This window comes from Eublepharis macularius, chromosome 12, assembly GCF_028583425.1.
Source record: "Eublepharis macularius isolate TG4126 chromosome 12, MPM_Emac_v1.0, whole genome shotgun sequence".
NCBI classification, from domain to species: Eukaryota; Metazoa; Chordata; class Lepidosauria; order Squamata; family Eublepharidae; genus Eublepharis; species Eublepharis macularius.
Window position 1 is genome coordinate 33663990 of NC_072801.1, and position 16325 is coordinate 33680314.

Below are 16325 nucleotides of genomic sequence, written 5' to 3' on the forward strand. Positions count from 1 at the left end.
TTAAAATAGCACAGCCAGTGAGTTTAGGTTGCTACTTTTTCAACAACCAGTTCCTTTACAGACAACCTCCTGGGAAAGGTCAGGACAAAAAGCTCACTGCCAACCAGAATCTGAAGTTCTACAAGTACAAAAATGTACCCAAAATTTTAAAAATTCCACTTTTGGCACAAAGATTTATGCCAAAGACAAAAGAGACAGCAAATCACCTTTGAAGCATTCTACAAAAACAGGCTGCCTGGCAGACACAATCATGCTTTAAAAAAAGGGGAGGGAGGGAGGGAAACAGTCAACCTTCCCCAACAAAAACTGCCTTTTGAGAACATGGTTTGTAAAAAGGAAGAGTCCAGCAGTTAGGGGGATGTGTTACGGAACCATGACAGTGACATCACGTGAGGACTTGCATTTGTGAAATGGCTGTTGCAGATCCAACTGCATGTACAATGTTTCAGTCCACATGCCATCACTTGAGAAACCCTGTTCTTTTCCTAGGAGGCAGTTGCATGTTGAGCTGGAAGCCATCAAAGTGACTAACCTTTGTGTATGAATCAGCCCTTAACCAATCCCTTCAAGTGCTCAAAAATTGGCAATGCAGAAAGAAACTGCTCCCGGTGTGAGATGGAAACTGAGGAGTGTTTTTGGACCTCTTACAGGTGCAGATAAGAGAAGTCTTCCCCTGATACCAAAGGTGAAACTTTCCAAGAGGTGGATCTTGCCTGGGGGTTCTCAAGTACTCAAATGTTCTTGTGTAAGTGGTTCAGCTACAGCCAGGACCACAAAAACAAACAAGGGAAAGTAATGAGATCTCCCCTTGTGTAAACATGGAGGAATTGTCTCAACTGGGTGGCACTTGATAAAAGCTGCAGGCCTGTCTCAGAAGAGGAGGGTTCCCCCAGTTAAATCCTAGCGACTTGGGAGTGTAAAATTACTTTTCATGAAGAAACCAAAAGATTTTATTTTACTTTAAAAAAATAAAGTTAACAACAAAAACAAACAATTAAAAGGGAAGAATATTCCTTCACTGCCCCTCCCCCTTCTTTATCTTCAAGCGCTGGTTTTTCTTGTCACTCTAAAGCACGCACACAAAAAACTGAGGTCTCCAACGAAGAAAACGCCATGGCCCTACGGAATGGCGAGATGTGATGAAGGGAGAATGTAACTTGAGGTTAAAAGAAGCCAGTCAGGTAGCGTGGGTTTCACAAAAGGGGGCTGGCCTCTTTGGTGGTTTAGCCAAATTGAAAATAGAAATTCCCTGGACCGGAAGCTGAAAGACAGAGGACAAGCACACAGCTGAAGTTCGCATCCTTGTAGGGCAAAATTCCCTCCATGATGTGTCTAAGATACTGAGCACCAGAGTGGCCACTGCTGTTCAGATCTCAAAAGGGAGACAGAAAACCTCCTGCTATGACATGGGAACAGTAGTGCATCTGAATGGCTGGGCGATAATGGGGGATGCAATGCCTTGCCGATGTGGGGATTCGTGGGATGGCCTTGCAGTGGCTTGTCTCTTTTCTCCACAGTCGGGGACAGAGGGTGGCGCTGGGGGAGAGACTGTCCGCACGCCAACCTTTGGAGTGCAGCGTCCCACAGGGGGCGATACACTCTCCCCTGTTGTTCAGTCTTTATATGTGCCCCCTCGCCCAGTTGGTGCAGAGTTTCAGACTGGGTTGTCATCAATATGCAGATGACACCCAGTTCTCTCTGTTGATGGGAGGCCAACCTGATTCTGCCCCTGACACCCTGTTGAGAGCCCTGGAGGCCGAGTCTGGGAGGGTAGAACAGAGCAGGCTGAAGTTGAATCCCGTGAAGACGGAGGTCCTGTACTTGGGCTGTGGACTGTCGGAGGCAGGGATCCTTCTCCCGACCTTTGGGGGGGGGGCACCACTTGTGCCTGTACCATCGGTTAGGAGTTTGGGTGTGATTCTGGATTCCTCCTTGTCTAGGGAGGGCCAGATTGCAGCTGTGGCTCGGGTGGCCTTTTTCCACCTTCGGGAGGCCCGGCAACTGGCGCCCTGCCTCTCAGCCCAGGACCTAACAACAGTGATCCATGCAACGGTCACCTCCAGCTTAGACTACTGTAACTTGCTCTACGCAGGGCTGCCCTTGGGCTTGATCCGGAGACTTCAACGGGTCCAGAATGCTTCTGCGCATGTCCTAACTGGAGCTTTGTGTAGGACACACATTACGCCTATCTTGCAGCAGCTTCACTGGCTCCCAGTAGAAATCCAAATCCAGTTCAAGGAGTTGGTTTTGACCTATAAAGCCCTAAACGGACTGGGACCAGCATATCTAAGGGACCATCTCTCCCTGTATGTGCCCCAGAGAGCACTTCGTTCTACCGGAAAACATCTACTGGTGGTCCCTGGCCCTAGGGAGGCTCGGCTGGCCTCTATCAGGGCCAGGGCCTTTTCGGTTCTGGCCCCAACCTGGTAGAACTCTCTGTCGGTGTGGACACTCAGGCCCGCCAAGATCTTGCATCATTTAGGCGGGCCTGTAAGACAGAGATATTCTGCCAGGCGTATGGTGGAGGCTAATTTTAGCCCATCATTGCTGAGCCTTCCACCGGTCTCCCTTTACAAGGAGTATGGAGAATCCACTCACGCTGGTTGCCCCGAAAGGGGTACAGTATTTTATCTGTTTTTATTATTGATTTTAAGTTGTATTTTAATCAATGTTGTACCTCGCCCTGAGCCCACTTGCAGGGAGGGCAGGTCAAAAATAAAATAAATAACTAAATGCTTTTCAAGCAATGTTAAGGCAGAGGTTCAGCAGGGGGATTCAACCAACTTCTGGGTACGGAGTATATAGAGGCACTGAGTGCAGTCTCTGGCATCCTTAAGGGATGGGATCTAGAGACTTGGGTGGGTTAAGGCCCAGCACTGCAACTGGCTTTTGAAAATATGTAGTAGTCCCTAAATTCAGTTCCCACAACCTGAATTTAACAGGTTTCTGATTCATCCAGGAACTCAGGCAGTGCCAGACTGAAACCTGGAGGGGGGGGCATCTTGCTGTTCATCTATAGGTGGCATGAAGACAGACTACTTACCTTCAAAACTAAAGCCTCCTGGCCCACCAAAGAAAGCCTTGAAGATATTGTTAGCATCAAAATCTATTTGGGGGCAAGGGCGGGGGGGGGGGGGGAAGAGAAAAAGAACAGAACAGTTAGGAAACAACTCCAGCTTAGCTTCTTGGTTTTACAAACCAACTGAGGGCACATGTGTTCGCTCCCTCCCCAAGTGGCCACCAAGGTCAGATCCCTCCCTCTGGCTCACCTCCCATATTCATGCCATCTTCCTCAAGATCCTGCCCACTGTCATAGCGTGCTTTTTTCTTTGGATCAGAGAGAATGGTGAATGCTTCGCCAACCTCCTTGAATTTTTTTTCTTCCTCTTTCTGGATTTCAGCACTTGCACCGCTGTGCCGATCTGTCAGATTGAGGGCCGGGGATAAGAAAGAGAAAGAATGAGAGGTATCAGTTGTGGTGGGAAAGAGGCATACAGCCCAAAAAAGTACAAATAAACCAACAATCAACACACCAAAAGATAAACAAAGAAACAAAAATCTATGGCAAGAACATACATAATCAATACACAAAACATGCATAAGCTAAAAAGCATACAAAAAATATCACACAAACCAAAAACTGTTTAGATGGAACATGTTTGGTCTACATCTTTTTAATCTAAATATTTTCTTAGATTAAATTCATAGGGTCCCCATAGGTCAGAAATGACTTGATGGCACATAACAACAACAACAACAACAACAACGACCAAACAGTCTTCTTCAGCAGTCTCTAAATATTGCATTGCTTCATTAAAGTACATATACATATATAATAAAATATCAGGAATATAAACATAATATACAGTTGGACTAAGCCACTGCAACTCTTTAGAGGCCTTGTTTTGCAAAACCTAAGGATGGCACACCCCTTGCTTCCATTTTTATCCTCACAACAATCCTATGAGGTATGTTTGGGGAGAGGGAGAGAGACTGGTCCCAGGTCACCCAGTGAGCTTTATGGCAGCATGGGGATTTAAAACCAGGGTCTCCAACCTTTCTGAGCCAGTGGGCACCTTTGGGATTCTGACACGGGGTGCAGGGCCCAGGCACAAAATGGCCCCCAAAGGAGGTAGATAGAGCCACATATGTACACAGAGAAGAAGCCCAAGTGCAGGGAACATTGTAACCTGAATTAAAAAATACACTGGGAAAGAAGTGAGAAAAAAAATCAGTGCTGGCAACTGCCACCAAAACATTATTTTAATCCGCACAGCCAATCAGATCTCCAGTGGCCAATCAGAAGCCCTACTGGGCAGGAACCCCACCTGGCCCTGGCCGCTTTTTAAAAACACTTGGTGAGTACCATGTTGGAGACCCCTGCTCCAAGTGGATGTCTCCATTCTTCAACACAGGGTTATAAATCATCAGGAGACTTGATGTTCTCATTAGAATGCCGATCACAGTAGGGGTGGAGGGAGAGAAGTAGAATCAATGCTGATACAACGGGGACAGAGTGATGGAAACATTCAGTGTTGAGGTTTAATTTTCAGCCCTTTTTGAGGCACATTCCTTATTCTCACAGTTTGGGAACTACTGAATTAGCAGCATGACTTGTGGGGCGGGGGGAGAGTTATTTCTGCACCTGGGTGATGCATCAGGGCCCGCTTCCGATACGCCTTTTTGATCTCATCTTCAGAAGCATTCTTGTCCACCCCCAGAATCTTGTAATAGTCTTTCCTTTTGCTTTTCTTTAGTTCCATTTGCGCATTCTTAAGGAGCTGCTTGTGTTCTGGAATATTACGTAGGGGGAAAGAAGATCAAGTAGATTTAATTGCAACAGAAAGGAAATGTTAATAAACTCGCCACCTGGAAAAAAACATGCAGATTTATATATGGAGTTTGCAAGTAGGTAATATTGCTCTTGATATAGTTTCCTTTACAAACATAACATACACAGCTGAAACAGCAACAGGAGCTCGGTCAGATGATAAACTAAGAAGTCAGAAATATTGGACCTGAAATTGTGTGTGTAAAAGGAATTCAGAATCCACACATGCCTATGAGTATAAAAGGAAAGAAATATCAAAAGTCCCCAGCTTATATTTTATCACCAAGACTCATTTAAAGAAGCCCACAAACTTAACAGGATTTCTCAACATTTCAGGAGGGCCAGAAACATGCTCTTAAACTCAGAATATGAATATATGAAATGTAGCCCTTAATTCAAGCAAGACACACAGTGACTGATGTTTAAAACCAGATATTTTTTTAAAAATGCCCATCAAGACAGTGTCATGGTGCTCTGTTTTTACCTTTTGTCTTCTCTGTCTGGTAAACCTTTTCATAATCCCTTACAGCATCTTCAAATTGCTCTGTGTCCATGTAACTACGAAATGAAGCAGAATTATCACACTTGACAAGTATCAACAGACCACACCGGGAGGGAAGAAGGTAGCCACGAGACTGGGGAAGGGGAGCAAGTTGACAGAAGGAAAATTCTATTAAACCTTACACTGTAGGTTTCTGCTGCTGGGTTCCCAATCACTCTCAAGATTCTTGACCATCTGACCCTCCCCCACTCTAGTCTGAGAGACAGATATTGTTACATTTGGTGGCAGGAGATTCCACAGGACAAGACTCTGTAAAGGGTTCATGTATGGGGAAATCTCGCTGTGGGCAGCAGAGTGGAGACTGGATGTGAGGTCATCACCATCATTTTATTTGATTTCTTGTCTTCTCAAGCATGAAGGACGCATCTAATATTTGTTTCTGTTGATGGCACTCCCAGGGGATAGTGTAGTCCAACTTAAGTGTAAGGGAAAAAGGGAACATGGCACATTTGCAGCAACCTCCTCCCCCCCCACCAATGGATCATGGAAATCCATGGAGGAAGACCAGCATGAGATGCAACTAAGAGGCAGCTGAAGCCCGTACAGCGAAGCAGCCACATCCTCAAACCATCCTGCCCTCTCCTCGTTATCAAAGCATACTGCTAACAAGAGCACAAAATAATCTGACTATTTATGACAGTTTTTATTTTATAGTTTTCATGCCACTATACCTAAGGATGAACGAGTTTTTATTTTAAGTTCAAAGTTTATTACACTTGGTCACTGGTTTGATTTAAATGGGTAATTACTCTTCCTTGAGTGCTTCCAACATATCAGAGACTACCTCAAGTATCATCACAAAAGATCTCAACGTATGCATGTTATAAGTTCAACCAGTCTTGTTCCTCTTAGAGAAATCAAGAGGTAAACCTTGCATTTAAAAGGGTTGTGAAGTAGTCGTTTCAAGTCTTCACTATTTTCTGCCAGTAATGTGGTATCATCTGCATATCTCAAACTGTTAATGTTCCTTTCACCAATTTTCATCCCACCGTCTTCTAAACCTAATCCAGTTTTCCTTATATGTTTTGCATATAGGTTGGACAGACAGGGAGATGATATACATCCTTGTCTGACACCCTTGCCCACTGGAAACCATTTTGTTTCCCCATATTCTGTTCTAACTGGGCAAGTACACGTTGCACATCAAAACAATCAGATGATGTGGCATACTCATCTCTTTTAACACCATCCATAGCTTTTGATGTTCCACAGTCAAAAGCTTTGGTGTCATCTATAAACCACAGGCTGGTTTTCTTCTGGTATCAAAGCACCAGATGACAAAATTGCACTGACTCCCTACCACCCCTTCTATAAACACGTTAAGTTGCCTCGTATTGAGTCCGATCATTGGTCATTCCAGCCCACTACTGCCTCCCCAAGTGTTTTGAATCAGGGTCTTTCTCAACATTGCTCTGTTAACTGGAGACGGCAGGGATGGAACCTGGGACGTTCTTCATGCTGTGTACACACCTTATCAGTGAGCTATGTCCTTTGCTCGCCCACGCTCACATGCGTGCACTCACCACTGTGCTCTCCTCAGGTATGCTTTGATGTACGTATCGTCCAGTCTGATGGCATTTGTGCAGTCTTCTATTGCTTCGTCTAGCTTCCTAAGCTGTAAAGCAAGCTGTGAGGTTAGGGTCAGAACTGCTCTGTGGTTTGCTTATTTTTATTTCCATTTTGGTCTCTAGGGCTGGAAAGCAAAATATTCTCAACTTTGATATCCAGTTTGCTTTTTCCAGGAGAGTAAATAAGACCATTTAATATATATTTTTAAAATTTCGCACTAAATTGTTTAGAGGTATGTGGTGCCAGTGTACAACAAATGTCACTTCCAAAAAAAGCTCCTATCTCATTTACTCAAAGGTAAAAAGCGAACCACCAGGGATCACGAAAGAATCAAGAAACTGCATTACACCAAGGATCAGAACACAAAGAGCAACAGAATAGGCCAAAGGTATTTCCTTTCCTTTCTCCCTTAGAAGCTCGTTGATACATAGATCTTGAGAAGTGAAGTTGTTATTTCTTAAGGGACATAAGGACTGGTATAAATTTTGCAACTGCCAGTGTAACTTTAGAATCCCTATCACTGAATAAAAAAGGGTATTACCTCAGGCACAGGTGGTCCAGGCTGCTCAGTTAAAAGAACAGCAATATAATGCAACCAAAGATTCTCATAAAAGGGCAATCCAATAACACGTGTGTTAAAACAAATCCAAAAGTATTTACATCACAAAGGTTTTTAAAAAGGACTGAAGAAGACTGAAGTGCAGCAAAAATAGGTCATAGAGGTTCAACAGGATCCTTGAAAAATGAGGCGGCTAATGGATAGGTGGTTAACTTAACCTGTTCAAAGGTATCTTCACCATGTTCTACAATTTAAAGGAACCCAAAAGCTACAGTTTCTGAACTGAATATCCTCCATAAACTCACTCTCATTCTTTTCAGAGGCTGGCTGACGGGGTTTTTTTAGGACCTACAGAACAATAGATTTTGCTTGAGCTCTTCCTCCCTATACCAGAAGGCATGTGTTCATTTAAAAAACAGGAGACTGGCGTTTCCTTGATTGATTCACTAGGAGCTCACTTTTTGGCTCTACCTCCTGGTTTCACTTGAATGTAACTTTCTTAATCCTGCTGGCCCCAATAGTTGTTTCTGAATAATTTATCTTATTACCTGACAGAGACCTCAACAGCAGCGCAGATAAATAATGTAAAAAAACCTGAAACAAATCTCCAAGGCTCAAATTCTCTCTCTCATTTGAGATCAAGAACTGGAGGCTTCCAACACTGGTCTCCAGTGTTTTAATCAGAGGATGGGATGGGGAACTGAAACTGTTAAGTATCTGGACATTGAATAAGGTGGATGTTAGAAGCTGACAGAAGTAAATTAATTGGAGGCTCAGGAGGAGTGTGGATGGAATGAGCAGAATTTGTAGGCAGGCCAGGGTATTAATTTTAAACTCAATTTCTCATCTGGAATACAGAGAAAACAACAGTGGTCTGCCTTACAAGGTTGCTGTAAGATTCCTTGGGTATACAATCAAACAGTACTATGTAACTCCTTATTATAAAGTACCAGAATGATGATTAATAATAACAACATTCGATTTATATGCTGCCCTTCAGGGCAACTTAACACCCACTGAGAGCAGTTTACAAAGGATGTTATTATTATCCCCACAGCAATCACCTTGTGAGGTGAGTGGGGCTGAGAGAGTTCAAGAAGAGCTGTGACTCTTCTGGGTCACCCAGCTGGCTTCAAGTGGAGGAGTGGGGAATCAAACCCGGTTCTCCAGATTAGAGTCCTGTCGCTCTTAACCACTATAGCAAATTGGCTCTCTGTTCCTTCCACGTACACGCATCCTCAGGAAGTGGAACTGTGTGCTATTCACACGCCGATCCTGCCTATTTTTACAATCAGTGTCTCTGTAACACTCCATGATACAATCCCACAGGACTTGTCAGACTGAGTCCTCATGGGCCAATTGGGGGTGGGCTGCCCCCCCTTGGTAATTTCAGATGGGCTCCACAACTGAGAGGGCACCTTCCCCTGTGGCTTTTAAAATCAAGTGAGTATTCCAAGGCAAAAATTCTCTAATCCTTTTTCATTTCACGGTAAGAGGGACTTCCTCCTCTGCTTTGCCTTCCCATTCCCAAAACTGTGAGGGGCAAAGAATACTTTAGCTAGGTCTCTATTAGCTGCCTTGAGTTCACTAGTGGAGAAGGATGGGACAGAAATACTTTAAAGAAATAAACCCCACTTGGAACTTCCTTACTTTGGAGTTAACCGTCCCGCGGTTACAGTAGAGTTTGGCATTGGTTTTCCTGTTGTTTGGATCTATTGCCAGGGCCTCTGTGTAAAGGTCAAAAGCTAGTTGGTAATTCCCTTCCTTGAAGGCCTTGTTTCCGTCATCCTTCTTTGCTTTCAGCGCTTTAGCATTCTGGAAGAGAAGAGAAGGCGACCCCTGAGACAATCTCAGCAGTTACCCCCTCCCCCGCCCCATGTTTTTGAGATGAAGAATTTTGAAGAACTGCTTTGGATGCAGAAAAACCTTTTTGAGCATGAAGAGCAAACAGCCTTAATTAGGACCACTCCAATCTCTTGCTGATGATGTTACAGAAAGGGGACTAATTTCCTTGCTGGAATGGAAGTAGAACGTCTGTACTGGGTGGCTGTCCTTGAACAATATGGGCTCTTGGTCCTGAATGCCTCTCCCATCTAGTGCCTTTTGCCTGTGCGAATGTGGTACCCCATTAAACATCCTGTGGGCCTGTCAGAAGCACCATTCCCTGTCCAGCCCCTCCTGGTACTTACACGACAAGCAATACAGGCCTTGTCATGGTCTGGAGCCATCCGAAGTGCCTGGACAAAGAACTGTACAGCCTTCTCAATGCAGTCCTCATAGTAAAGGCAGAGCCCTCGGACATAGAGGGCATCAGCATTCGTGGCGTCTATTCGCAAGATGTCACTGAAACACAGAGGGAAGAGATAAGGGAAATCACAACTGGCAGTGGCAAAGGAGAAGAAGTCACACCCCCACTCTTAAATGCAGGGGCTAATCAGTCAGCATCTACTACAAATCCATATGCAGCATCTTAGCTCTACAGCTTACAACCCCTCCTTGCTGGCTACCTTCTCCCCTCATTGTCCTTCCCTTCTTTGTCTCCTGCCAGGGCCTTCTATTCTCCTCATTCCTCTGGACCACTCTCCTTCCAATCACAAGCTTTCTCCCCCCACTCCCTATTCCTTTTGGGTATTTTGGTAGGGCTTTCCTAGACCCCTGGTTCCTGCTTTCCCAGATCAGTGCTTCTTTTGCCCCTTGGCTAATCCTTCTGCTTGCATGGCTCTTCTGTAGTATCTAAGTAGCTCAGCCAAACTGACAGCTAGAGATGGTTCTGCCTACTCTGCCCCTCTCTGACAACAGGGCAGCTCAGCCAATCATTGCGAGAGCCCTTAAATTACATAGAGCAATTGCTTGTTGACAGCACATGGCAAAAGAGACCAGTAGGGGAAACTGCCACTGCAGACCAGAAAGAAGCAACCTTCAACTCTGGAAAGCCAGGGTTTTCCAAGCACCCCAAGAGGAGATCCAGTCATACAAACAAAAGAGGTGCTACTGGAACAGAAATACCAAGCAAAGTTGATTAAGACGTAAAACTTGCTCCTCTGCCCAGCAAGGCAGAGAGAGATTCCAAATGTGCATGCCTACCTTGCAACTGACTGTGCTTCAGGATAGCGGCCTAGTAACGCTAAGCATTCTGCTTTGAGGATTTTAAACCGGTGGCAGGCGGGGGCAAACTCTAGCACACGATCCATGCAAAAGACCACCTGGTGGGGGGGAAAAGAAACAGCAGCAGCCAATGAGAATGGAAAAGTCCAGACGTGGCTTGCAGGAGTCACCACTAGGCCTGTTGGGAGAGCAAAGGACATTTAATTTTATTTATTTGAAATATTTGTATCTCACCTTATCTCATTTGACTCCATCAAGCATCACATGTCAAATTGTGGTTAAAGGCAGCCACACTTGCCTGGGGTAGGGGGAGCAGGGCTGAAAGCATCAGGCCTAGGTCCAGGGCTCCTGAATACATGGGCCCAGTTGTAGCTAGAATGTGGACACATTTTTCTTTCAGCCCTACCACTGGGGAGAGACAAAGCTGGATGGGACAGAGGTACAGATCTAAATGCTTTGTCGTCCTACATAATAGGGGATCAGTATTGTGTAATAAGCCTGGCCAAACTCTGCAAACACAGAACTCTCTATAAAATACGCAAGAGCCAACTCATCTGCATAATTTTAATGCCGTACTCTAATGGAAAGACAGGGCAAAGGGGACTTCTTTCTGCAATCGTCAGAAATCTCTATTGTGAGACACAGAATGGAGAAAGAAGATACAAACTGTACTGTGTATAACATTTCATGTTGCAAAGAAAGATTCCTCCTACTAAAGGCTTAGTGGGCTACCAACAGGCATTTTTTAAACAACATAGATGAACTGTAATATAGGCTGCAGCACACAGAAATATAACCTCAGGCAACATTTTCTCTCAGTATGCCATTCTACCAAGTAACGTGGCATTCAGGTGTGTGTTTTTCAAATATGAAAAAAGAGCCACCTCTACTCCCCCGTCAAGACACAAGCATGTACCTTAGATAGAACTCATTATCACTGGTGAATTGTGAGGAGTTAAAACTCTGAAACTGCAGGGCAGCAAATGTTATTCAACAACTGAATTCTCAACCCCAAAGAACTCAATAACTTTGTATTCCAAGTCTCAGGATGACCTCCTGCAAGGACACAGCGCCTTGAGTGCCCTGTGCTGTCCTTCTGGGGAACTTCTTCACATTAGGGTCAGTTTGCACAAATACTCAGCTGGCAGTTCTCATCATGGGGAGGAGGAAGCGCAGGGGCACTCCCACCACCCTGCCTCAAAAGAACCACGCACGGCAGGTCCAGAGGCTGGACCAATATACACAAGCCCCTCGAGGAATGCCTGGACAAACGGATCCTCCATGCAATGTGGGTGCCTTACATATGTCAGATGCTCTGATGAATGACTGGGGCACACCCACTTCTTCCCCTTGCAAAGATGATCACTGGATAGGAATAAGCAAGAATTAGATCTCAGAGACAAGGCCTGCGGGAAACACAGCCAGTGTCAGAGAGTACAAACTCAGGGGCAAAAGATTGCCCCATGAGGTCCGATTCATACATTCAGGACCACAAAGATAGGAAAAGGGTGATGGAATGCAGAAGTGTTAAGAAAAAGACCGCACCACTTTAGTCTGAAGCATTCCCACCAATGGAAAACTAGTACAGCCAGGAGAAAGCTTCTCTTCCCTGCCTTTATTTACTGCCCTGCTTTTCAGTTTGCAGGGAGTCTGAAGGTCAGACATGAAGGTTCATATACTGAAATACTCCCTGCAAACTGAAAAGCAGGACGAGTTTTCCATTGGTGGGAATTTCAGATGTAAAGGGACACTGAAATCTGTCATTCAAAGTGGTGAACTCCATCCCACAATCTCATTCTCTGGCATGTGTAAATCAGGTCCAACACTGTGGGTTGGGGTGTGCACATGTACATCAAATGGGACACAACAGCAGCATAATTGTCTGCCTAAACCTCTAACTACCCCAATCATGCAGATGGGGGGGGGTTCAATTTAAGAGCAAAAGGAGTATCTGAATAGTGGCTGCTCTCCAATCTTGTTCTTCCCTCTGCCCCCATGTGATTTTCTCCCAGTATCAGAGCTGGAGTGGGGGGAAAAATAACACACTGAGGGTGTGTACTGGAGAGGCACATGCAGAAGGAAGGTTTGCCAGTGAACTTTTTCTTGCTAAATTGGATTCCAGCATTCCCTCCCCTCACACTCCTGCATGCTATACAACTCAAGCAGATGTGGGTTTATTCACACAGATTTGCACGTGCTTGCTCTGCATACTGGTATGCTCTGGGGTAACAAGAAGGCGCATCCTTGTAACAAGAGGAAACACTCCTGCTACAACATTCTTGTTGTAACACTTGTTCCACATTCTAATTACTATGGGAAGCATGAGCAATTCTGCACACTACGAGTTTTAAAATCAATTTGTGTATGCGTGTGAGTGTGTTTGTGTGCGCGTGCATGTTTGTGGGAGTGTGTGTGAAGCAGAGATGACAAATGGTCAGCTCACACCCCAGGCCTCAATGAGTGGTTTCACAACCAAGTATGCTGCTCCAGGCCAGAGACAGCTGCACAAGAAGGGGACCATTGTGTGGCCTGAGGCTCAGCTGGGTTGTCAACTCTCCCTCTCTTCCCTCCCCTCCTTTTCCACAGGTGACATCACCATCGGGCGCCGTGGGAAGCACCAAGAAACTCCAGATGATGGAGGGCCATGGGAAGAAGGCGCTCATTTGAAAACAAAGGACATGTTTGATGGCCCTCCCCACGAAGGGACAGAGAAGGCTGGCGAGTGCCGGCTCGAGTCTCAGACAAGGCAGGGTTCTTCTTTAAGACAAACTTCAGATTGTCTCTGGCAAGCCAGCTGCTCTTTGCAATTTGGAGGTAGTGAAACAGGAATTCACCACTAGCTTTAACAATGAGGCCATCAAGCCAAAGGTACTCCGACCATGCATGGGGGGCATATGGGGACAAGCAAGAGCCATCAAGGCAGCCTCTGCTGTTATTCAAGAGAGCCACATTCTACAGGGACACCTAGAACATTTAGCCCTGAGAAAGGACCCGTTTTATTCAGAAACTCACTCCTAGTGTGTGTGTGTGTGGGGGGGGGGAGGGAATCAGTGTAGTCCTGTGGATATGAGATTGGGCTTTAAACCTGGGAGGTTTGAATCCTGCTAAGCCACAAGTACACTGGAAAAGTCTGCCTCGTTCCCCTCATGAGCATGTTGCTCGGAACAGGAAAATGGAATCTGACACTGCCTGCCAAGGAAAGGGTTCCTCACCATATCTGCTGCTCTCACATAACTGCTTTCTATTTACTAACCTGGTAGTAACATATAAATATGCATTTTCAACAGGATAATCTCAAGAGAAACTGAAACTCCATATGGCCTTGAAGAACCATCCAGTTTGTTGCAGGAAAAGCTGGACTTCTCTGAGGATGTCTAAAGTAATCAGCAGCATACACAGTCCTTGCAGCTCAGCACCTTCCAAGGGAAGGGAGGTTTCTCAGTAGCTTATCCTGATGGCCTCCATGAGAAAAATCAGTAAGTTTCCCTGACAATTTTCTCACAAGTGACAGCCCCCTACAATGTGTTCTGGTCTCCCTCTCAGTTCATGCTGGACGCAGCAAGACTCAACGGGCATGGCTGGTGCCGTACCAGGATCATGCCTGAGAATATACACCTCAGCACACTCAGAGGCTGTTTAGTAAACAAGTTAGTAAAGAAAGGATTTCCTGGAGGGAAACTTATGATTCAGCTACAAGGCTCTGGGGTAAAATCCACAGTTGGTGCTCGGGAGGGCAAGCAGGTGCGCGTGCAAAGTATGGAGGAAGGAGAATGATCTTGCCCAAGTCTTCGAGCCTTGTGCTGATGGCTGGGTATAGTGATGGCCTACATAACTATATTAAGCCCCTCTCCTCCTTGCTGGTGACTTGTCCCCAGGCTGAAGAACCTTCATCAGATGAATGCTCCCAATTCATATTTGCGAAGAGGTGGAGAGTTTCTCCTTTGTTTGCTGTGAAAATCAGGCATTCCTAATCCATGGGTTTGGGAGAGGGATGTGGATCTGCTTTCACTCCTAACTGTCCCTTTAGAGGCACTCTTGCTAAAAAGCATTTTTTTGGAGAGGAAGGAGGGATCCCTTCATATTGTAGAGGAGCATCACCAGGGCCTCACTTCTAGGCATATATACTACTTGCAGTCACAGCTCAGTATAGTAGGGCACATGCTCATTTCCCACCATCCCCCATTAAAGGATGCCATGTGGCAGAGTTGTGAAGCAGCTCTGCCCGAGTCCTTGGGGAACTATGGCCAATCAGTAGACAATATTTGGTGGGGTAGACTGAAGGTTAACTTCAAGTAAGGCAGTTTTATACTCACCTTTCGGAAATCTCGCTTCTCAAAGTCCGCTTCGGCAATCTTCTCATACTCTAGGACAGTTCTGGCATTGTTTAGCTGAAAGGGAAGGCCAAAGCACTATCAGTTCCCATTATGTTGGTTTAATACACAACAGCCTTTCCCAAGCTTTCAGAACCCATTTCAGAGGCTGTTTTTCTGCACATCCCAAAATCTATGAGCAGATACTGGAGGCAGTCTTTGCTTCCTTTAGAGATTTTAGAAATCGCATTTCAAGCTTCATGCTTTGGATGATGCACCTGAATATATATCAACAATATCTGTGAAAGCTTGCAGTGCTCAGGGAGCAAAGTCTCTGTGTGCCCTATGTATTAGGAACGCCAATTCCTGGAGTGATGCCAATCTGGGGAATTGAGACATGATCCACTAACCTGAGTCTTATTCTTTAAACGTGGGTAAACTGTGGGATTTTAAGCAATTCACATTCCACCCACTAACTCTTGCATACATGAAGTGGAATATTCCTCCCCACAACACACAAATAATCAAACACAAGAAGGAAAACTGCTGTGTGACTGATCTCTCTATTACCACTGAGTGATGGAAGATCATAAACCTTCTGGGTTGGATCCAGCCATCTTTTTTGCTCAATCTTGCCTAATTTGCTTCTCTAATACAGTCCCCATTCCACAGGGCTTTTGTAAATCCTGGTTTCATGGTTGCTTACAGAGACCTTTTTTCAGTAGCCAAAGGAATACTTTTTCACCATCAAAAATTCTGTAAGGATCCAACCTACATTGGATTCTTGTTAGATTCTAACCAATCTTCAAATTCATTCAAAAGCAACTGGACACAACTTTAATATACCAAGTTAGCACATTTACAGACTATGACACTCCAGCGTTCTATACCAGACAAAGAAGATTTGTTGATGCAGTACAGCTGCCATAATATAGTCATGGTCGGGGTGAGTGTGAGAGAAACCCATCTCTCTCGGTCCAGACACACTGAGCCTTTACCACCTTACCTCTTGCTGTGCTTGTGCATTATTGCAATCTAGTTCTAGAACTCGTTGGAAGCAGCGGCTGGCAGCCATAGCGTTCCCCAGAGAGAGGTGACACTTGCCCTCCCGAAGGTGTCCCTGAGAAGGCAAGGAGAAGGAGAAAGAGGGAGAAAACTTGTTTGCCATGGGGATTGAAAATGGGAGTTAGAATCAGGGAAGCTGTGCACAGAGATCACATACCCTCAAAAAGCTATCATCCATCCTGATAGACTGTTGGGCATCTCCAAGAGCCTCCCGAAATTTGCCCAGCATCATCAGAGTAGCCGCTCGGTTTCCATAGTAACTGGCATTGTTGGGACAAGTATCTGAGGATATGTAACAGGACAGTACTTAGTAAGGCAAGAATG

General features: G+C 45.2%; 1 protein-coding gene across 1 annotated transcript in view; it reads right to left on the reverse strand.

Moving 5' to 3' along the window:
* Positions 1–922: 922 nt before the first annotated feature.
* The window catches only part of DNAJC7 (DnaJ heat shock protein family (Hsp40) member C7), a 32337-nt gene continuing 16934 nt past the window's right edge, over positions 923–16325 (reverse strand). The window contains exons 3-14 of the mRNA XM_054992823.1: positions 16159–16283; positions 15943–16056; positions 14940–15014; positions 10606–10724; positions 9711–9864; positions 9172–9336; positions 6917–7008; positions 5316–5389; positions 4646–4792; positions 3270–3422; positions 3044–3106; positions 923–1261 (exon numbers count right to left, since the gene is read on the reverse strand). Of these exons, the coding sequence (XP_054848798.1) occupies positions 1224–1261; positions 3044–3106; positions 3270–3422; positions 4646–4792; positions 5316–5389; positions 6917–7008; positions 9172–9336; positions 9711–9864; positions 10606–10724; positions 14940–15014; positions 15943–16056; positions 16159–16283 (1319 nt within the window). The 3' untranslated portion in view covers positions 923–1223. The remainder of the gene's footprint in view (positions 1262–3043; positions 3107–3269; positions 3423–4645; positions 4793–5315; positions 5390–6916; positions 7009–9171; positions 9337–9710; positions 9865–10605; positions 10725–14939; positions 15015–15942; positions 16057–16158; positions 16284–16325) is intronic.